At 44.3% G+C, this 21,934-nt stretch overlaps 1 protein-coding gene across 1 annotated transcript in view; it reads left to right on the forward strand.

The window, feature by feature from the left end:
• LOC120060188 (arf-GAP with SH3 domain, ANK repeat and PH domain-containing protein 2-like) overlaps positions 1–21,934 on the forward strand; it is a 102,768-nt gene that overhangs the window by 75,247 nt on the left and 5,587 nt on the right. Inside the window, exons 10-25 of the mRNA XM_039009323.1 lie at positions 2,087–2,190; positions 2,850–2,919; positions 5,430–5,517; positions 6,981–7,029; positions 7,201–7,367; positions 7,960–8,093; positions 9,029–9,123; positions 9,901–10,090; positions 10,609–10,694; positions 11,423–11,538; positions 16,449–16,516; positions 16,693–16,800; positions 16,961–17,186; positions 18,963–19,115; positions 19,787–19,904; positions 20,220–20,275. Coding sequence (XP_038865251.1) covers positions 2,087–2,190; positions 2,850–2,919; positions 5,430–5,517; positions 6,981–7,029; positions 7,201–7,367; positions 7,960–8,093; positions 9,029–9,123; positions 9,901–10,090; positions 10,609–10,694; positions 11,423–11,538; positions 16,449–16,516; positions 16,693–16,800; positions 16,961–17,186; positions 18,963–19,115; positions 19,787–19,904; positions 20,220–20,275 — 1,828 coding nt within the window. The remainder of the gene's footprint in view (positions 1–2,086; positions 2,191–2,849; positions 2,920–5,429; positions 5,518–6,980; positions 7,030–7,200; positions 7,368–7,959; positions 8,094–9,028; positions 9,124–9,900; positions 10,091–10,608; positions 10,695–11,422; positions 11,539–16,448; positions 16,517–16,692; positions 16,801–16,960; positions 17,187–18,962; positions 19,116–19,786; positions 19,905–20,219; positions 20,276–21,934) is intronic.

Raw genomic sequence — 21,934 nt, forward strand, 5'->3', positions numbered from 1 at the left:
AGATTATACTCATCTTTCGAGAGCAGTGGTCACCGACCGGTTGATCGCGATCGACTGGTCGATCTCCGAGGCATTCCTAGCGATGATAAAGCCTTGTGTTTCTATTTATTTTTTTATTCGCCCCGGGCTGTTGGCTGTAGGTGCATCCGATTCAGCTGCGCTGCTCGCCGGGTAGGCAAACTGTGGCCATTTTGAGGGAACATTGCTCCTGAGCAAACCTCCATAGCTACAGGTGGCTATAAATACAAACCTTGGCTTTATATCTGTTCAGACGACACACTCCTGGTGGCAGTATGCACCATATCTGTTTGTTTACCGACTCGTAGAAGAAGAATTGGACTACTTCAAAATGGAGAAAGGCGCTGCCCATGCCGCTGTCACAGATGCAAAGGAACCCCCTCTATCAACCTTTAATGGTAACACCCACCAATGACACACACACACGGCAACACTCTACTGGCCTAGTCTTTTCACTGTCACAAGCCCAAGCCCTCTACTGGCCTAGTCTTTTCACTGTCACAAGCCCTCTACTGGCCTAGTCTTTTCACTGTCACAAGCCCACTACTGGCCTAGTCTTTTCACTGTCACAAGCCCTCTACTGGCCTAGTCTTTTCACTGTCACAAGCCCTCTACTGGCCTAGTCTTTTCACTCTCACAAGCCCAAGTCCTCTACTGGCCTAGCCTTTTCACTGTCACAAGCCCAAGCCCTCTACTGGCCTAGTCTTTTCACTGTCACAAGCCCAAGCCCTCTACTGGCCTAGTCTTTTCACTGTCACAAGCCCAAGCCCTCTACTGGCCTAGTCTTTTCACTGTCACAAGCCCAAGCCCTCTACTGGCCTAGTCTTTTCACTGTCACAAGCCCAAGTCCTCTACTGGCCTAGTCTTTTCACTGTCACAAGCCCAAGTCCTCTACTGGCCTAGTCTTTTCACTGTCACAAGCCCAAGCCCTCTACTGGCCTAGTCTTTTCACTGTCACAAGCCCAAATCCTCTACTGGCCTAGTCTTTTCACTGTCACAAGCCAAAGTTAGACATCCACTAATGTAGCTGTCTGTATCTCATCTAGGGATGCATTTAGGTGTTCAAAACCCTGATGTACATAACCAAAGCCCCCTTCACTCCCTGTCAACTTTAGCAAGCTCATTGAAAGGAACCCATTAATGGTATATGGTGCACTCTTACGATTTGCTTAATACTGTCTTTTACCGGATGCTTTTTTCCAAAGTGACTTTTAGTTACCACATGTACTTGTATACTTCCTGGCTTTAGCTATTATGTGGAGAACTAGGCTACTGTCTGTTTTATCTGTCTGTTCTGTTCTTTACTTCACTGCTTCCGCCTCTTTGTGAACCAAGTCTAGGAGAGTAAGTTTATCTTCTGCACCTCCTTTCTGTGCTTGTCTATCTGGTTGTGGTGTTTTGTCAAGCATTTCCAATAGAGAGAGAGTTGGTGGGGGGGGGGGGCTGAAAAGCAAAGGTTCTCTCTGTACTTATGAAATTGTTGTTTTCCTTTTAAATTGTTGACGACGGTAACAGTACATTCTGAACCCTGAAGACTTTCTTTTAGAATATCTTCCAAAGGTCTTTGCCTTGGCCCCTCCCCCTCTCGGCTCTGTGACGAGGTGATGTCACTAGTGCATGACCCCAGGGCTCTGCTTGTCTTATGTACATAGTGTAGCAGTATCTCAATAGTCTAAAGATGCTCCCCTTCCTTGTCTCCTCTTTTCACCTGCACTAAAAGCAGTGGATGGGTGAAAGCACATGCCGCAGCCAGCATCCCGAGCCGCCATATTCTCCTATCCTGTAATTTTCAGATTAGAGCTAGGAAAGGTACAAGGAGAGGAAGCCACTGTAGACAATTGAGATGCACCCCACCCAAACTCACTGGCTGAGGTGTCTTGTGCCTACTGTACATAGATCCTTGTGTGTGTGTGTGTGTGTGTGTGTGTGTGTGTGTGTGTGTGTGTGTGTGTGTGTGTGTGTGTGTGTGTGTGTGTGTGTGTGTGTGTGTGTGTGTGTGTGTGTGTGTGTGTGTGTGTGTGTGTGTGTGTGTGTGTGTGTGTGTGTGTGTGTGCCGGTATTGTTGAAGGAGTCCCAGGTGAGACAGAGCGCCACCTACAGTTTGCACCAGCCTCAGGGCAACAAGGAGCATGGTACCGAGCGCTGTGGGAACCTCTACAAGAAGAGTGACGGGTCAGTTTCTCGTTTTCTTCTGTTAAACATGTAGCATCTTCAAAAAACATTAAAAGAACCAAATGTAAGGTCAGACCGAGCAAACAAACACACAAATTTCTCTCCGGTAATTAGTGGCGAACGTGCATAAAGATGGCAGAATTCAGATATGACGTCATTGTTTTAATACTATCCACTTTAAACTATGGCTTGCAATATGGTTCAGTGTGCCAATAAATCAGTTTTTCAAATCCCGGCGTCTTGAAGCAAAAATGTTGATCATGTATACTCTGCTCATGACCATACACAAAAAGAGTAACAGAGAGCAATGTACAATACGGCAAACTTAACAAAACAAGGAATTTGTGGTAAGTTTATGGGGGCCGCCATCTTTATGGACCTATCTTATTGCTGATACAGCATGTAAGGAAATCGATATTCCATGTTATTTTTATGGTTGAGCTTCTCCCCGGAGACATGAATACACTGCCCAGACTGTACTCCATGACTTATGCATGTACATATTAATGAGCACTGGTGTGGTTGACGTTAATAATTCATTAACCATGTCTGTTCAGTTACAATGTGGATTCATGTCGAGTTTAGTGTGTCACACTGGCACTGGGGTGTTATGTCGGTGTGTGTCACAATATGTCGTGTGCCCCTCCCCACCTCCCTAGGTTAAGGAAAGTGTGGCAGAAGAGAAAGTGTTCAGTAAAGAATGGATACCTTACCATATCACATGGGACGGTGAGTAATGTGCCGACACGCACACGGACACGCACACGGACACATACGCACACACAGAGGGCAAGACAACCTAGTCCTAGCCAGTTAGCATTCATTTAAAGTAGGCTAACGGCACTAGCCTGTTCTCTTAATGGAGATGAAGCACTCAATCTCACTCATTCTGTCGAATCAGACTGTTCACTGGTTGTCAAACATCTCAGGCATCAGACATGCCCAAAATGGAGCACATTGGATTCATTTAGCTAAAATGGTGGTAGCTTTAGTATTAGTACACCTCAAAGAATGTTATACACTACATGACCAAAAGTATGTGGACACTTGTCGAACATCTCATTCCAAAATCATGGGCATTAATATGGAGTTGGTCCCCCCTTTGCTGCTATAACAGCCTCCACACCTCACTTTCCACTAGATTTTGGAACATTGCTACAGGGACTTGCTTCCATTCAGCCACAAGTGCATTAGTCAGGTTAGGCGATAGGGCCTTGCTCGCAGTCAGCGTTCCAATTCATCCCAAAGGTGTCCAATGGGGTTGAGGTCAGGGCTCTGTGCAGGCCAGTCAAGTTCTTCCACACTGATCTCAACAAACCATTTCTGTATGGACCTCGCTTTCTGCACGAGGCATTGTCAAGCTGAAACAGGAAGGGGCTTGTAGAATGTGATTGTATGCTGTAGCTTTAAGATTTCCCTTCACTGGAACTAAGGGGCCTAGCCCGAACCACAAAAAACAGCCCCAGACCATTAAACCAGACCACCAAACTTTACCCTTGGTACTATGCATTGGGGCAGGTAGCGTTCTGGCATCCGCCAATCCCAGATTCCTCTGTTGGACTGCCAGATGGTGAAGCGTGATTCATCACTCCAGAAAACGTCCAAAGGCGGCAAGCTTTACACCACTCCAGCCAACACATTGCGCATGGTGATCTTAGGCTTGTGTGCGGTTGCTCGGCCATGGAAACCAATTTCATGAAGCTCCCGACGAACAGTTTTTGTGCTGACATTGCTTCCAGAGGCAGGTTAGAACTCGGTAGTGAGTGTTGCATCTGAGGACAGACAATTTTTACGCGCTTCAGCACTCGGCGGTCCTGTTCTGTGAGTTTGTGTGGCCTACCACTTCGCAGCTGAGCCGTTGTTGCTCCTAGATGTTTCCACTTCACAATAACAGCACTTACAGTTGACCGGGGAAGCTCTAGCAGGGCAGAACTTTGACAAATGAACTTGTTGGAAAGGTGGCATCCTATGACAGTGCCACGTTGAAAGTCACTGAGCTTTTCAGTAAGGCCATTCTACTGCCAATGTTTGTCTATGGAGATTGCATGGTTGTGTGCTCAATTTTACACACCTGTCATCAACGGGTGTGGCTAAAATAGACAAATTCACTAATTTGAAGAGGTGTCCACATACTTTTGTATATTTAGTGTATATATCCTGGATATCCCAAATCGCACCCTATTCCCTAGATAGTGCCATACTATTGACCAGGGCTCTGGTGCCGTTTGGGACACAGGCCTTGTCAGGCTAGCCCACTGAGTGACTTTACAAGCACCAGGGACTCACCGGTCTATTGATTTCCTCTACTCTGCTTTCGCTAAAGCAGGCTCTACTTCACTCCATTACACTAGATTTACTCTCTCTCGCGCTCTCTCTCACTTCATCGCTGTCTTAAGTCATCTTCCTCTCTCTCTCGCTCTCTCTCTCTCTCTCTCGCTCTCCCTCTTTCAAAAGGCACACACATACACAAACACGCCAGGTTGAGGGAGGGGAAGGAATCAGGGTTGGTTTTGAAGCACCCTGAGCACAAACCGTGGCCGGGTTTCATCCACCACTGCAGAGCACCACCGTCAAGGAGGGACTCCTCAACAGACCGGCCCATGCTAACATAACTTAACACAGGGGGAAATATTCCTTATGAAAACTTCATAAGAGAGCCTCAATGTTATGTTCTAATAACTAAGGGCGCAGAGCAATGTAGTGTTATGTTGTAATAACAGAGGGGAAGGTAGTGTTATTTTATGTTGTAATAACTAAAGGGGAAGGGCAATGGGGTGTTATGTTGTAATAACTGAGGGGGAGGTAGTGTTATGTTGTAATAACTGAGGGGGAGGTAGTGTTATGTTGTAATAACAGAGGGGGAGGTAGTGTTATTTTATGTTGTAATAACTAAAGGGGAAGGGCAATGGGGTGTTATGTTGTAATAACTAAGGGGGAATGGGGATGTCGCAGTGCTGTGCTGAATCACAGGTAGACTTGTATGTGATTGCGATGCATTTTTAGGCGTCATAATATGCTTAGTTTCATAGTATATGATTTATAATGTGAGTTCATGTAGGCTAAATGGATTAATTGGGTAAATTGACACTGGGTGAAGCTTTGTTACATTGCTAGTCCTAACAGGTATTTTTGGTGTGGCAGGGTGTAGTTTCCTTCATGCTTTCTGTTTGCTGATTCTGATGTTCTTCTTTCCTGTCCTCCTCCTCCTCTCTCTCTCCTCCCCCCTCCCTCCCCTTCAGACAAACCGACCGCCGGCAAAACTCAACCTCCTCACCTGCCAGGTGAAACACAACCCAGAGGAGAAGAAGAGCTTTGACCTCATCTCACGTAGGTTTACTCTGCCTTTTACCCCCTCTTTTCCCTTTGTGTGTTATAGGAATACCTCTACAAATGGACCCTGCTGGGTTCTCACAGGGCCTGGCCTGCACACTGCGGTACCGAACCTTGTGTTCTCAGAGGGCCTGCCCTGCGCACTGCGGTGCCTCATAGGCCATGATTTGGAGTCACATAGGGCGGCGCACAATTGGCCCAGCGTCGTCCGGGTTTGGCCAGTGTAGGCCGTCATTGTAAATAAGAATTTGTTCTTAACGGACTTGCCTAGTTAAATAAAGGTTAAATTAAAAAAAATATATATATAATTTGTAAATCTGATAAAGGAAATGCAGGCTTATAGACATTGCAGAACAAGACGGGATGCTGTGTTGGAAAGAATGACAGTGCTCGTTATTGAGTAGAGAGAAATCTACTGCAGAAAAACAAGTGCAGGGAGGAAACTCACAGAAAAAGGCAAAGTGGTCGTCAATAGGGCTCTATATGAAAGGAAATCGCAGCTATTCCGTGGAATGAGGGCAGGAAGGATAATCAATACTTTGTGCCTCAACACGACCCTCTCCGAATCTGCAGCCTTTTAAGAGTTTCATCCACGTTCCTTTGTTCCCTGTATTCTCACGTAATCTCATGTAACCAAGGGAGATGGAGCTAAAATTAGTATATATTCTTCCCCCATTCACCCTCTTCTTCCTCCATTCACCCTCTTCTTTCTTCAGTCAGGTTTTGGGGATTTGCGTTGAGTTTAGCTGAGTGGTGACTTCATCCTTTCGTAAACACTGGGCCAAGATGAGTGCTGTTGTCAGGCTGTCACCCTGCTGTCAATGGGAAGCAGCGCAACACAACACTGACTATGAAAGGGCTTACTCTGGTGTGGTGGAAACAGAGAGATGCTGCTCTCTGCTCTCCTTTCTGTGTGCGGTGTTGGCCTTCTGTAGGGGGGGGGGGGGGGAGTCAGGAGAGAGCAGTCAGGTTGGAGAATAATTGAAGAGTACACAATATGACTTATGAACAATATGAATATGACTCACAAGTTTCATACTTTCTGTGTGCAGTGCAGTACGATGGGACGTTTGGTAAACAAACCTCTGTCTTGAGTAGATTCCACATGACTTCAAATCCCAACCTCGGTGTCCTCGTATATTGTCCTATTGGTTGCTGTGTTAGCTCTAGTTATTTTACTGTACTGTATGTAGTTGACAGCTGTGAAAGAGTTTCCTGTTTCTTATTTAGGCCTGGTACACACAGGCTTGTCAGCCGGGTGCTGGGATGGGCTCTTAAGGGAATTGCTCTCCGTTCTTACATTTTCTTATCTTTGATTAATATCTTATTCCACTATGTCTCTGACCCAGCCACTGCTCTCTCCCTCTCCCTCTCCCTCTCCCTCTCCCTCTCCCTCTCCCTCTCCCTCTCCCTCTCCCTCTCGCTCTCGCTCTCGCTCTCGCTCTCGCTCTCGCTCTCAGATGACAGAACGTATCACTTTCAGACCGAGGATGACCCAGAATGTCAGATGTAAGTCTGTGTTCCTTCCTTTTTGTGAAGTGTGTGTGTGTGTCCTGTTATCCCTGATGCATCTTTCCACACACAGGTTTCTTTGGCCTCACCCAATCTTTACACACACACACTCTATCACACACACATACTCACACACTCCCCCTCCACCTGTGTGCTGTGTGTTTTCAGATGGATCTCTGTGCTGCAGAACAGTAAGGAGGAAGCGTTGAATAATGCTTTTAAGGGAGACCAGCACGTTGGGGAGAACAACATCGTCCAGGAGCTGACCAAGGCCATCCTGGGAGAGGTCAAGAGGATGACTGGCAACGATGTCTGCTGTGACTGCAAAGCGCCCAGTGAGTGACCGGGAGAAACACACGTTAATACATGCACACACATTGGATATACACACACCACTCACATAATTTTAGTGCACAAAACCACCTGTGTTTAATTCATTATAACTGTTGTACATTTATAAAGGCTGTAATAAGGAGCCATGAGCTATTATAAATAGTTATAGCAAGTGTTATTTAATGTGCTAGAGGTCACTTTAATTAAATCATTAATTATACAGGTTATTCACAGACACTGTTACCAAAGTATTCAGGTCAAGTTTATTGAACAACTCTATGCAGTCACTTTACACTGACATTGTAGGGAACGAGGAATGCCCATGAGCCAGTTATTTAGGTTCGACTGCAGCCAGTCGTTAACCTGTATCAGAAATAGCTCTCCCCTCAAAGCACATGCAGGTAGTCCCTACCAAGGACACTGTGACCTACTTACATGTTCTCTATCTTCTTGTCTCTCTCTCTCTCCTTGTCTCTCTCTCTCTCTCTCTCCTTGTCTCTCTCTTCTTGTCTCTCTCTCTCCTTGTCTCTCTCCTTGTCTCTCTCGCTCTCTCTCTCTCCTTGTCTCTCTTTCTCTCCTCCCCCTTCCTCCCAGACCCCACATGGCTCTCCACTAACCTGGGCATCCTGACGTGTATAGAGTGTTCTGGGATCCACCGGGAGTTGGGAGTCCACTACTCCAGGATCCAGTCCCTCACGCTGGACGTCCTCAGCACCTCTGAACTCTTGGTGAGAAGAATGAACAAGTCTAGCATGATAGCATCACCATTTTCACTAAGTGTCGTAGTGCTTTGCTCTGCCTTGTCTGATGGTAACTCATGCTATTCCACCACTAATGGCTAGGAGCATCCATCTGGCTGATGCACTGCAGCCATTTTGAGCCAGAACTCTCTCCACAAATCAGCTATTTGTCCACTTTCACATTATGGCATTGAAGTGCTGTGACAGTGAGAAGTTAGGTGCAGTCGTATTGGAAAGTTCAAATCATTTACACACATGTGGCTCATAAAGGGGTACCAAAACACATCCGCTTAGCTTACTTAGTAAAACCTCCTATTGGAAAACAATAGCTCGCCCATCACACATTAGCTGATGTAAAAATTATTTCACAGTGCAGCTGATTTACTGCTGGTAGGCAAGCACCAAGGATATTAACGCCCCTGGCCTGATTCTACTGAACTCTCCTTCCTCTGCTGCGCTCCATTGGGATAGATAGACATTACAGGATAACAGAGGCTTGAAGCTGCTTCCACCTTGCATGTTTCACATTTTATCTGGCTTTTTAATATCAATTTGGTGCAATTTATTGCCCATGAATCATTTGGGGCTGATATGTTTTTGTTGCTAATTTAAGATGATTTCCCTTGGTAAGACGCCAGCGTTTCACATTATTTGGCCACAAGGAGATGGGTGGAAACGAACGGATGCAGTGTTTCCCCTCTCTCTCTCTCTCACACACACACACACACACACACACACACACACACACACACACACACACCATTGATTTAAGCATTTGTTGAAGTGGCAGAGCAGAAGAAATGGAGCTTGAAATAAATATGTACAGTAAAAACTGTAGAACCCTCTTTTAGGAGGTTCATTTGTACTTTTATGACCTCTGTTCTCTGGTAAGCTCTAAACTGTGTGTGTGTTTTACCACGCAGCTGGCCAAGAACGTGGGGAATGCAGGCTTTAACGACATCATGGAGGCGTGTCTATCTGCGGAAGATGTGGTCAAACCCAACCCTGCCAGTGACATGTAAGTTCTCTCTCTCTCTGTTTTTCTCCATCCCTCTAGTTCTCATAGTTTTTTTCTGTCTCTTTCCTCAAACGTATACACTCTATCCTCTCCTTCTCTCATCAGTCTTTTTCAGTTTCTATCCCCCTGTCTTCCTCCATCTCTCTCTTTCTCTGTCTTGCCTTCTCACCATCTCTCTCTCCCTCTCTCTCTCGCTCTCAGTGCCGCTCTCGCTCTCTCTCTCTCTCTCTCTCTCTCTCTCTCTCTCTCTCTCTCTCTCTCTCTCTCTCTCTCTCTCTCTCTCTCTCTCTCTCTGTCTCCCCTTCCCACCACCTCTCCCTCTCTCTCTCTCTCCCTCTATCTCTCTCTCGCTCTCAGTGCCGCTCTCTCTCTCTCTCTGTCTCCCCTTCCCACCACGTCTCCATCTCTCTCTCTCTAATCCCTCTTCTGGCTGGTGAGAGGTGTTTGAGCCCCCAGCCCACTTCTCAGGATGCCGTTACAATTGCCCTCCCAGTGAAAATGACTGTAGGAGCAGATGGGCCCGGGACCTTACAGTGACCTATTGGAAACATGTCACCACAAAGACACTCATAACCATTTATTATGAATGGAGCAAGCAGGACGGGATCCCTAACTGAAAACATTTTAATTCAATAAGCCTTAGAAAAAATGCATTCTGTTGTACAACACAAGTCAAATTGAGCACACACATAAGAAATGTAATTTATCCCTCTTTAGATGTATTGAGTTCTAACTCACACTTGGTGTACCCATTTGAATGGTCTCTCTCTGGTACAGGCAAGCCCGTAAGGACTTCATCACAGCCAAGTACACAGAGAAGCGTTTCGCCAGAAGGAAGTGTCCAGACGGGGTGTCCAAGCTGCACACGCTCTGTGACGCAGTCAAGTCCCGGGACATCTTCTCTCTGATCCAGGTGTATGCTGAGGGAGTGGATCTGATGGAGCCCATCCCCCTGGCCAACGGACATGTGAGTCTACATGTCCTTCCTAACACACCAATACCTGTCACACTAGCATGCTGGCGCAGATCTTTTCGGACATTGTTCTTTCCAGGCCATCACAGTACGTCTCGGCTCGAGTCAATCCCAACTGTCTCGAATCAATCCCAACTGTAACCAACACATTTTTGCTAGGATAGGGAGGGGTGGTTTTGTTTATTAACATTTGTCCAACTGTAGTGGAATTAAAATGGCTGTATTTTAGTTCATACTCTTCTGTGGGCTGTGAAAAACAACTTCTCCTGGCAGTGTAAATGCTTTGTATAATACATTAATCATCACTCACTACTAACATCTGGCTCTTATTCAGGGCTACTACGGCTACTACTGCCAATAGCAAAGCAGACTATCAAAAGGGAGCATATGTACAAATTTTGATCGAAGTCCCAGTGTTTCTGTGATGTCAGCTCCTCCATTTTGGCTCTGGTGCCTGTTGTGTCGCTGAGGTGTCAACATGGCCATTTTGGATCTTGTGTGTGTGGTTACAGGAACAAGGTGAAACGGCCCTTCACCTAGCGGTCAGATTAGTGGACAGGACCTCGCTCCATATCGTTGACTTCCTCACTCAAAACAGGTAAGGGAATAAAGGAAAACGTCAATAAGCTATTTGTAAAAACATGATTGTCATTTGGCCATACATAACCATGCCATGACCAGTAACTGCTAATGTTAGCTTATTTTATTCACTTTTATTCATTTAGAAAATATAAAATTGATAGAATAACAAGATACAATATAAGTACATAACATTAGACAATAACAAACATCACAGCCACCATAAACAATTCATTAATTTAAAACAATTGCACACCTCGGTGAACTCCTTTATCATCAGGGTGTTAAACTGCCCTAGTGGCACCAGGGAATCCAAATGTAATGATTCCAAAATTGTGGAGCCGGATTTATCTAGTTCGGTGGAGAACTGAGGAGCCTTGAGTTAACCAACCCTGTGAACAGGTTTAGTAACTCAGGTTTTTATACTTTAACAACAACGTTAGGTAAGTCGAAAGCTTGTATAGTAGAGCTTTGTAAACAAAAATGGAATAGTGAAGTGATCTACGGTACTTTTAATGAGGACCAGCCAACCTTTTGATACAGGATGCAGTGGTCAGTATTAAAACTGTAACCTATGATAAAGCTGGTAGACGGCATCCAAAGGTTTAAGAGAAGTGACTGCTTACAGTCTGGTAAATGGTGTCACCATAGACAGTTGACACACAACTAAAACAATGAATTAAGCCCTTTCTACTGGTTACTCCTCCACCTCTCACTGGTTGCCTCCTCCGTCTCCTCTCCCCATAGTATGAACCTGGACAAGCAGACAGCCAAAGGCAGTACAGCCTTACACTACTGCTGTCTGACTGACAACATGGAGTGCCTCAAACTGCTCCTGCGCGGCAAGGCCTCCATTGACATAGGTAAGAGACCATCACATCACTCCTCTTTTGGGGAAAGACTGGTTTGGAAACAGCTTTGACACAAAATGTTAGTGAAGACTTTGTTTATTGTTGTCGAGTGTCTACCAATAAACTGATTTATGATGAAATTCATAGCTACCGAAATTATAACTTTGAAGAAAACAAATGATGAAGACACACATGCATACAAACACCAAGTTTCCTCCACACGGATGTATTTCTTAGTCACGTTTTTTGGGAATCGTTCCCAGAGGGCCCTGATTTGCCAAAAGACCCGGACACACCACTTTCTCACAACAGACCAATCTCTCTGACTCCAAACAAACTGACCCATGATAACACAGAGAAAAAGAAACCGCGAGACAGAGACTGGTAAGTTTGGGAATCCTGCTAATTATCGGTCTCCAGCAACACAGTTAACAAAGGAACAGGGGGGCCATGGTCTGTTGACCGGAATGTGTTTATGTGCCACGGAATCACGTTGTTTCAGTCCACCAAGTATAACAGCCTATCTTGCGCTGTAGTTTAGGGAGACAGGGAGGGGAGATTGTGTTGTGACACACATGGCTGTTGACAAAAACGTGGCTTGGCTCTGCTTAGCTGCAGTAGGCACCTCCTGGCAGCCTAAATGTATGCTAGCATTGCGTTGACAGGTTGGTGAATTGGGTGTAGATAACTTCATAATTCATGCTGTCGTGGCCTAGTGGTGCTAACTGTGTCGCGGGTTACTTGTCAGTGCTCGGCTATGAGGTGTTGATTTCCAGGGCAGTGTGAAGAGGACACAAGGGCTGTGTCCGAATACCCATACTAGCGTCCTAAATAGTAGGTAGTTTGAGGATGCGAAAAAATAGTATGTGACAATTTCGAAAATTGAGTATGCTTTAAATGCCCGGATATCATACAAATTTCGACTTCTCATGTAGTATGAATGAAGTGTAAATTTTTCAGGAATTTCACTCCCACAATGCATTTAAACCGGATAAAAGGACATCTTCGATATTTGACAGTTCTCTGAAAGTAATCAAACAATTACTAGAAGATAGCAAAGGAGACAAACAAAGAGTCCCCTGGAGTGTTCAAATGTATATTGGGTTTTTTTGTCCTTAAAATGACCCCAACTATTTAATCGTACATTTTTGAAAACAGATAATTATTTGCAGCCTGCCGTGCCTTTACTTTAGCTAAATACTGTAGCTTACGTTAGCTACGTGCTTTAGTAGGACTTGAACTTAGCTGGATAGCCGATAAGCTTGCTACTGTTGAGCGACAACTTCATATTTAACCTAGCTACACAGTTATCGATGGGAAGCCGTAGCAAAGTAGTACGCTACAGTCGTGGCATACTGCATACTTTTTTACTAAACATTACGTCATAAATTGTATGTGAAGATGAGTAGATACTATGCAGTTTAAGTGTCATATATCTAATTTACATACAGTGGGGCAAAAAAGTATTTAGTCAGCCACCAATTGTGCAAGTTCTCCCACTTAAAAAGATGAGAGAAGCCTGTAATTTTCATCATAGGTCACTTCAACTATGACAGACAAAATGAGAAAAGAAAATCCAGAAAATCACATTGTAGGATTTTTAATGAATTTATTTGCAAATTATGGAGGAAAATAAGTATTTGGTCAATAACAAAAGTTTATCTCAATACTTTGTTATATACCCTTTGTTGGCAATGACAGAGGTCAAACGTTTTCTGTAAGTCTTCACAAGGTTTTCACACACTGTTGCTGGTATTTTGGCCCATTCCTCCATGCAGATCTCCTCTAGAGCAGTGATGTTTTGGGGCTGTTGCTGGGCAACACGGACTTTCAACTCCCTCCAAAGATTTTCTATGGGGTTGAGATCTGGAGACTGGCTAGGCCACTCCAGGACCTTGAAATGCTTCTTACGAAGCCACTCCTTCGTTGCCCGGGCGGTGTGTTTGGGATCATTGTCATGCTGAAAGACCCAGCCACGTTTCATCTTCAATGCCCTTGCTGATGGAAGGAGGTTTTCACTCAAAATCTCACGATACATGGCCCCATTCATTCTTTCCTTTACACGGATCAGTCGTCCTGGTCCCTTTGCAGAAAAACAGCCCCAAAGCATGATGTTTCCACCCCCATGCTTCACAGTAGGTATGGTGTTCTTTGGATGCAACTCAGCATTCTTTGTCCTCCAAACACGACGAGTTGAGTTTTTACCAAAAAGTTATATTTTGGTTTCATCTGACCATATGACATTCTCCCAATCTTCTTCTGGATCATCCAAATTCTCTCTAGCAAACTTCAGACGGGCCAGGACATGTACTGGCTTAAGCAGGGGGACACGTCTGGCACTGCAGGATTTGAGTCCCTGGCGGCGTAGTGTGTTACTGATGGTAGGCTTTGTTACTTTGGTCCCAGCTCTCTGCAGGTCATTCACTAGGTCCCCCCGTGTGGTTCTGGGATTTTTGCTCACCGTTCTTGTGATCATTTTGACCCCACGGGGTGAGATCTTGCGTGGAGCCCCAGATCGAGGGAGATTATCAGTGGTCTTGTATCTCTTCCATTTCCTAATAATTGCTCCCACAGTTGATTTCTTCAAACCAAGCTGCTTACCTATTGCAGATTCAGTCTTCCCAGCCTGGTGCAGGTCTACAATTTTGTTTCTGGTGTCCTTTGACAGCTCTTTGGTCTTGGCCATAGTGGAGTTTGGAGTGTGACTGTTTGAGGTTGTGGACAGGTGTCTTTTATACTGATAACAAGTTCAAACAGGTGCCATTAATACAGGTAACGAGTGGAGGACAGAGGAGCCTCTTAAAGAAGAAGTTACAGGTCTGTGAGAGCCAGAAATCTTGCTTGTTTGTAGGTGACCAAATACTTATTTTCCACCATAATTTGCAAATAAATTCATAAAAAATCCTACAACGTGATTTTCTGGATTTTTTTCTCTCATTTTGTCTGTCATAGTTGAAATGTACCTATGATGAAAATTACAGGCCTCTCTCATCTTTTTAAGTGGGAGAACTTGCACAATTGGTGGCTGACTAAATACTTTTTTGCCCCACTGTAAGTATTCACACCCTTGAGTCAATACATGTTAGAATCACCTTTGGTAGTGATTACAGCTGCGAGTCTTTCTGTATAAGTCTCTAAGAGCTTTGCACACCTGGATTGCGCAATATGTGCACATTATTGTTTTTTAAATTCTTCAAGCTCTGTCAAATTGGTTGTTGATCATTGCTAGACAGCCATTTTCAAGTCTTCCTATAGATTTTCGAGCCAATTTAAGTCAAAACTGTAACTAGGCCACTCAGGAACATTCAATGTCATCTTGGTAAGAAACTCTAGTGTATATTTGGCCTTGTGTTTTAGGTCAATGACCTGCTGAAAGGTACATTTTTCTCCCAGTGTCTGTTGGAAAGCCGATTACAACAGGTTGTCCTTTAGGATTTTGCCTGTGCTTAGCTCTATTCCGTTTCTTTTTATCCAAAAAAACTCCATAGTCCTTGCCGATGACAAGCATACCAATAACATGTGCCACGGAATCGCGTTGTTTCAGTCCACCAAGTATAACAGCCTATCTTGCTCTGTAGTTTAGGGAGACAGGGAGGGGAGATTGTGTTGTGACACACATGGCTGTTGACAAAAACGTGGCTTGGCTCTGCTTAGCTGCAGTAGGCACCTCCTGGCAGCCTAAATGTATGCTAGCATTGCGTTGACAGGTTGGTGAATTGGGTGTAGATAACGTCATAATTCATGCTGTCGTGGCCTAGTGGTGCTAACTGTGTCGCGGGTTACTTGTCAGTGCTCGGCTATGAGGTGTTGATTTCCAGGGCAGTGTGAAGAGGACACAAGGGCTGTGTCCGAATACCCATACTAGCGTCCTAAATAGTAGGTAGTTTGAGTATGCAAAAAAATAGTATGTGACATTTTGAAAATTGAGTATGCTTTAAATGCCCTGATATCATACTCATTTCGACTTCTCATGTAGTATGAATGTAGTGTACATTTTTCAGGAATTTCACACCCACAATACATTCAAACCGGATAAAAGGACATCTTCGATATTTGACAGTTCTCTGAAAGTAATCAAACAATTAATTGAAGATTGTAAAGGAGACAAGCGAAAAGTCTCCTGCAGTGTTCAAATGTACGTTTTTTGTTGTTGTCCTTAAAATGACACGCACACGGCGATTAATGGCTCAACTATTTAATTGTACATTTTTGACAAGAGATGGTCATTTGTAGCCTGACACATCTTTACAGTAACATGATGCAACCACCACCACGCTTGAAAATATTAAGTGGTACTCAGTGATGTGTTGTGCTGTATTTTCCCCAAACATAACGCTTCGTATTCAAGACATAAAGTTTATTTCTTTGCCACATTTTGTGCAGTTTTAATTTAGTGCCTTATTGCAAACTGGATGCATGTTTTGGAATATTTTTATTCTGTATAGGCTTCCTTCTCTTGACTCTGTCATTTAGGTTAGTATTGTGGAGCAACTACAATGTTGTTGATCCATCCTCAATTTTCTCCTATCACAGCCATTAAACTCAGTAACTGTTGTAAAGGGACCTTCCAGATTGTATGTGTGGGGTACAGAGATGAGGTAATAATTCAAAAATCATGATAAATGCTATTATTGTACATAGAGTCCATGTAACTTATTATGTGACTTGTTAAGCACATTTTTACTCCTGAACTTATTTAGGCCATAACAAAGTTTGACTCAAGACATTTTTAGCTTTTCATTTTTTATTAATTTGTAAAAATAAAAAACATAATTCCACTTTGGCGTAATGAGGTATTGGGTGTAGGCCAGTGACACAACATCTCAAAAAGTCAGGATGTGCAAGTACTTTCTGAAGGCACTGTGTAAATGTATAAATCAATGGATGATCAATTAATAGACCAAAATGATGTCCTCCTCTAGCTAGTGAGTCTGGGGAGACGCCGCTGGACATCGCGAAGAGACTGAAGCACCTGCAGTGTGAGGAGCTGGTGAGTGCTGTGTGTGCGTTTATGTGAATTCTTTAGCAAGATAGTCACTGACTCCTATCTTTTAGCTTTGTATGAGCCATTGATCTCTCTCTGTGTGTGTGTGTGTGTGTGTGTGTGTGTGTGTGTGTGTGTGTGTGTGTGTGTGTGTGTGTGTGTGTGTGTGTGTGTGTGTGTAGCTGAACATGGCGCTGGCGGGGAAGTTCAACGCCCATGTGCACGTAGAGTACGAATGGCGTCTGCACCATGAAGACATGGACGAGAGTGATGAGGACCTGGATGACAAGGTGAGGGTGAGGACCCTCTTCAGATTATACACACAGTTACACACCATGAACTCACCACACACACACATAATAGTACATACAGTATATACACATACATAACACACACACCATGATGACCTTTCTATAACTTTTGACCCCTGACCTCTCATTGGCCCTTCAGCCCAGCCCCCATCGGAGAGAGGAGCGCCCTGCCAGCTGCTACACCCCTGGCTCCAACTCCCACCTCCATCCCAGCCCGGCCTCCCTGGCACGGGACAAGCAGCGTGGTGGGTACATGCCCAACCTAGTCACCAACGAGACCTATGGTGCCATCCTCAACGCCAGCCCTCCTGCGCCAGGGGGGCCCTCCATGACCTCTGCACCCCCTCTGCCCCCAAGAAACATAGGTACTTTATTTTTCCTTTTTAAAATGTTATAGCAAGGTGGATGTGGCATACAGTTATTCATTTGTGGATAGACTATGTAAAAGAAATTACGCTAGATTTTAGTTCTAGGTTAACCAAGATTAGCATACAGTAGATGTTTGTCCATATAGAGCTGTATTTCTTTGGCAAAACTTTCAGAATTCTATGAACCAGTTTAGTTTGTTCAGTGAATCCGTCTAAATGCTATTTGAGCACGGATTTAGATTCAAAATGTTTAAAAAGTTCTCCTGATTTGAAGTTGATAAACGTGATCCATATCAAATGACCCGTCAAGCTCTTTTCAACCCACATTCACCTCTCATCCTTGCCATTTTTGGAGTATGATATTTATAATACATGCCCAATGGGTTCAGTTCAAATACAGGGAAACCTCATTTGGCCACATATCTGTCATCTACTGTAGATGCCTTCTCTAATTAATGCATTGTTCCATGGGGACTTGTGTGATTCGTGTAGCGCTCTGACCTATTTGAAGGGCAGAGAGGGTTCTGGGTAGGGAGCAGGGACCATCACATTGGCGGCTGCTGGGTGAGCTAGTGAGCTACTTTTCGTGAAAGTTCTCAAAGTGCACTCCATAGCCCATACTGAAAATAGCCCTTCCTATCACTGGAAAGCAATTTGAACTCAATCTGGTTCATGCTCATTGAAAACGGTAGAAAACATTCCACCTTGCTAAACAATTTGTTTCAATTCAACTTACTTACTTTACATTCAAAGCACATGTCGTCTTTACTTACTTACTTAGGCCCGTTACCACACGAGGAGCATAACCCCTCAACAACTCCTCTCCAGTGAACTTGACTTTGGGCAGTCTTTTCAATTTAATTCCAGGATTAGACAGTCTTTCTGTGTTCTGCTTCAGTGTCACACCTCAATCAATCAAATGTATTTTATGAAGCCCTTTTTACATCAGCAGTTGTCACAAAATGCTTTATATACACTCATTGGCCAGTTTATTAGGTACACCCATCTAGTACTGGGTCAGAGTGCCCTTTGCCTCCAGAACATCCTGAATTCTTCGGGACATGAAAACGTTGCTCAATTGATGTCAAGGGACCCTAACGTATGCCAGGAAAACATTCCCCACACCATTACACCACTGCCATCAGCCTGTACCATTGACACCAGGCAGGATGGGTCCATGGACTCATGCTGCTTACGCCAAATCCTGTCTCTGGCATCAGCATGACGCAACAGGAAACAGGATTCGTCAGGCCAGGTGATGTTTTTCCACTCCTAAATTGTCTACTGGAGGCACTTCTCCTTGTTTTTAGGTGATGGGAGTGGAACCCGGTGTGGTAATCTTCTGCAATAGCCCATCCGTGACAAGGAATGACTAGTTATGCGCTCTGCACACCACTGTTGTACTCCGCCGTAATCTGCCTGTTTCGGGAAACCCTAAACAGAACGGAAAATCCCAGGAGGCCGGACGTTTCTGAGATACTGGAACCGACGCGCCTAGCACCGACCATCATACCACACTCAAAGTTGCTTAGGTCACTTGTTTTGCCCATTCTAATATTCAATCGAACAGTAACTGAATGCCTCGATGCCTACTTTATATAGCAAGTCATGGTCACATGACTCACTGTCTGTAGGAGTAAACCATTTTCGAGAATGGGGTGGTTTACCTAATAAACTGGCCACTGAGTGTATTCCCAGCCGAAAACCCTGAAGAGCAAGCAATGCACGTCTTCAGGAACCAGCTTTCCCCCTCCTCTCTCCTCCCTCCTGCAGTCCAGATGCCAGGTCTGTGTGGGATGGTCCAGTCATCAAGGTCCTCTGGGTGGAAGCCTGGCTCGATAGACCTGGGGGGCCGACAGAGGTCCTCCTCAGACCCCCCCAACATGCACCTCCCGGTACCCCCCATGCGGGTCACCTCAACCACTGGTAGGCACACCTCACCTCCTAGGTCTCATTGTCTGAACACATCATGGTTAAAGGGAAAAGGAATTTAAAAATGGTTTATAGGTTTTCTTACCCTGTAAGCAGTCTACAGACAAGGAATGACAGAAATCCATGCTTTAGTTTTGTTTACCTTGCCGCTGTTTCAAATGAGAACTTGTTTGCATTTGTGGCACAAATCCAATTGTACTTTTATTATCATTTTTGCGTTTCATATCCAAATACCCCAAAAGTTCAAGTATTGTGGTGGCAGCATCATGTTAATCGGTATGCTTGTCAGCAGCAGGGACTGGGGAGTTTATCAGGATCAAAATAGATATGAAAGGAGCTAAGCCCGGGTAAAAAGTAAGAGGAGAAATCCACCGTAGGCTTCTGAAAGCCCTGGGATAGTTTTATGACAAAGACACACCAGAATGGCTTTCCATGTGTTCCTGAATGGTCCAGTCTCAGTCCTGAAATCTGCTTGTAAATCTTAAACATGGTTTGGATATTGCTGTAAATTTAACTTGTATCAATTCTGTTGTAATCCAATTGGTTTAATATGCATCCAAAGACTAATGTTGCTAAAGCAAAAGTAGCAGCGGACACTGAGGACAGAAATACGCCCTGTTTCAATAAGAGAAAGAGATGGGTAACTTCTCTCTCTGTCTCCCTAGGTCTTGCTCCTCCCCCCGTGGTCAAGACAGTGAGTGTGATGGAGGCTATGAACCAGCAGTCTAAACCAGGGACCGGACATGGCCACAGCAGAGCCCCACCACCCAAGTCTCCATCTGGGTGAGCATATACACACACACACTGCCTGAGGCAGCATGTTTTGCTTCGATGAACACAAAGACATTTTACTTTTGGAGAAAAACACCAATAGGGTTTCTGGTTTACCACTACATTAACTTCCAAGCTGAGCTCCTAAAAGACAGAGCTCCTCATCGACATGGTTCTACTCAGTCTCCCATAGGTCTGAGTTGTGACTGTCAAAGGGGAAAGCGCTGTCATGGGGAAATGCGGTGTCATGTGGAAATGCACTGTGGGGTAAATGTGTTAATTTAAGCACATGATAAGCAGCAGCTGACTACTGTTTGTGGTTTTCAGCAACGCCAAAAGCTTCAGCAAAGGACCGACTCGAACGGGGTCCATCGAAAGACCAGGTGGGTGTAAAAAGTTAAATAATTTACCAGTCAAAAGTGTGGACACACCTACTCATTCAAGGGTTTTTCTTTATTTTTAGTATTTTATACATTGTAGAATAATAGTGAAGACATCAAAACTATGAAATAACACATGGAATCATGTAGTAACCAAAAAAGTGTTAAACAAATCAAAATATATTTTATATTTGAGATTCTTCAAATAGCCACCCTTTGCCTTAATGACAGCTTTTCACATTCTTCGCATTCTCTTAACCAGCTTCACCTGGCATGCTTTTCCAACAGTCTTGAAGGAATTCCCACATATGCTGAGCACTTGTTGGCTGCTTTTCCTTGACTCTGCAGTCTAACTTATCCCAAACCAGCTCAATTGGGTTGAGGTTGGGTGATTGTGGAGGCCAGGTCATCTGATACAGCACTCATCACTCTCCTTCTTGGTCAAATAGCCCTTACACAGCCTGGAGGTGTGTTGGGTCATTGTCCTGTTGAAAAACAAACGATAGTCCCACAAAGAGCAAACCAGATAGGATGGCGTATCGCTGCAGAATGCTGTGGTAGCCATGCTGGTTAAGTGTGCCTTGAATTCTAAATAAATAACATGCAGTGTCACCAGCAAAGCACCCCCACAACATCACACCTCTTCCATGCTTCACGGTGGGAACCACACATGCGGAGATCATCAGTTCACCTACTCTGCGTCTCACAAAGACACGGTGGTTGGAACCAAAAATCTCCAATTTGGACTCATCACACCAAAGGACAGATTTCCACCGGTCTAATGTCCATTGCTCGTGTTTCTTGGCCCAAGCAAGTCTCTTCTTCAAATTGGTATCCTTTAGTATTCTCCTCTGAACAGTTGATGTTGAGACGTATCTGTTATTTGAACTCTGAAGCATTTATTTGGCCTGTAATTTCTGAGGCTTGTAACTCTAACGAACTTATCCTCTCCAGCAGAGGTAACTCTGGGTCTTCCAGCGGTCCTCATGAGCCAGTTTCATCATAGCGCTTGATGGTTTTTGCGACTGCATTTGAAGACACTTTCAAAGTTCTTGACATTTTCTGCATTGACTGACCTTCATGTCTTTAAAGTAATGATGGACTGTTGTTTCTTTTTGCTTATTTGAGCTGTTCTTGCCATAATATTGATGGGTTGGGATTTCTAAACTGTAAATATTGTTAATCATCAGTTCTACTAGAGACATGAGGGGTGCCATAGTCTAGGGTCTACATCAGAAGTGAATGGTTATCTGTAGGAGGAATGATTATGCTGGATGTAATTAAGCTTGGAATGTACTTCGTGGAGGGAAGATAGTCACATGTGGCAGGCACTGATAAGGATCGAGAGATGTGGATTAGTGATGAAGGGGGTCGAGGTCAGGTCACGTTAAGGGAGAAGGAACAGTTTATTGCCCGCGTCACTTAATTTCCTGCCTAGCAATAGAGATGTAATGTTTAGAGTATAGAATGACGTCACCCAAATTGGGGTATATATACTACCACTGGTGGAAATATGTCTGTCTGTTCAGCTGTTCGATCGTTTGGGTGAATAAACTTGGTTGGAGCTTTCATAGTGTCCGTCAATTTCTTACTCTGATATTTACAACCTAACACTATGGATTGGTCTTTTACCAAATAGGGCTATCTTCTGTATACCACCCC

Source organism: Salvelinus namaycush, chromosome 15, assembly GCF_016432855.1.
Source record: "Salvelinus namaycush isolate Seneca chromosome 15, SaNama_1.0, whole genome shotgun sequence".
NCBI classification, from domain to species: domain Eukaryota; kingdom Metazoa; phylum Chordata; class Actinopteri; order Salmoniformes; family Salmonidae; genus Salvelinus; species Salvelinus namaycush.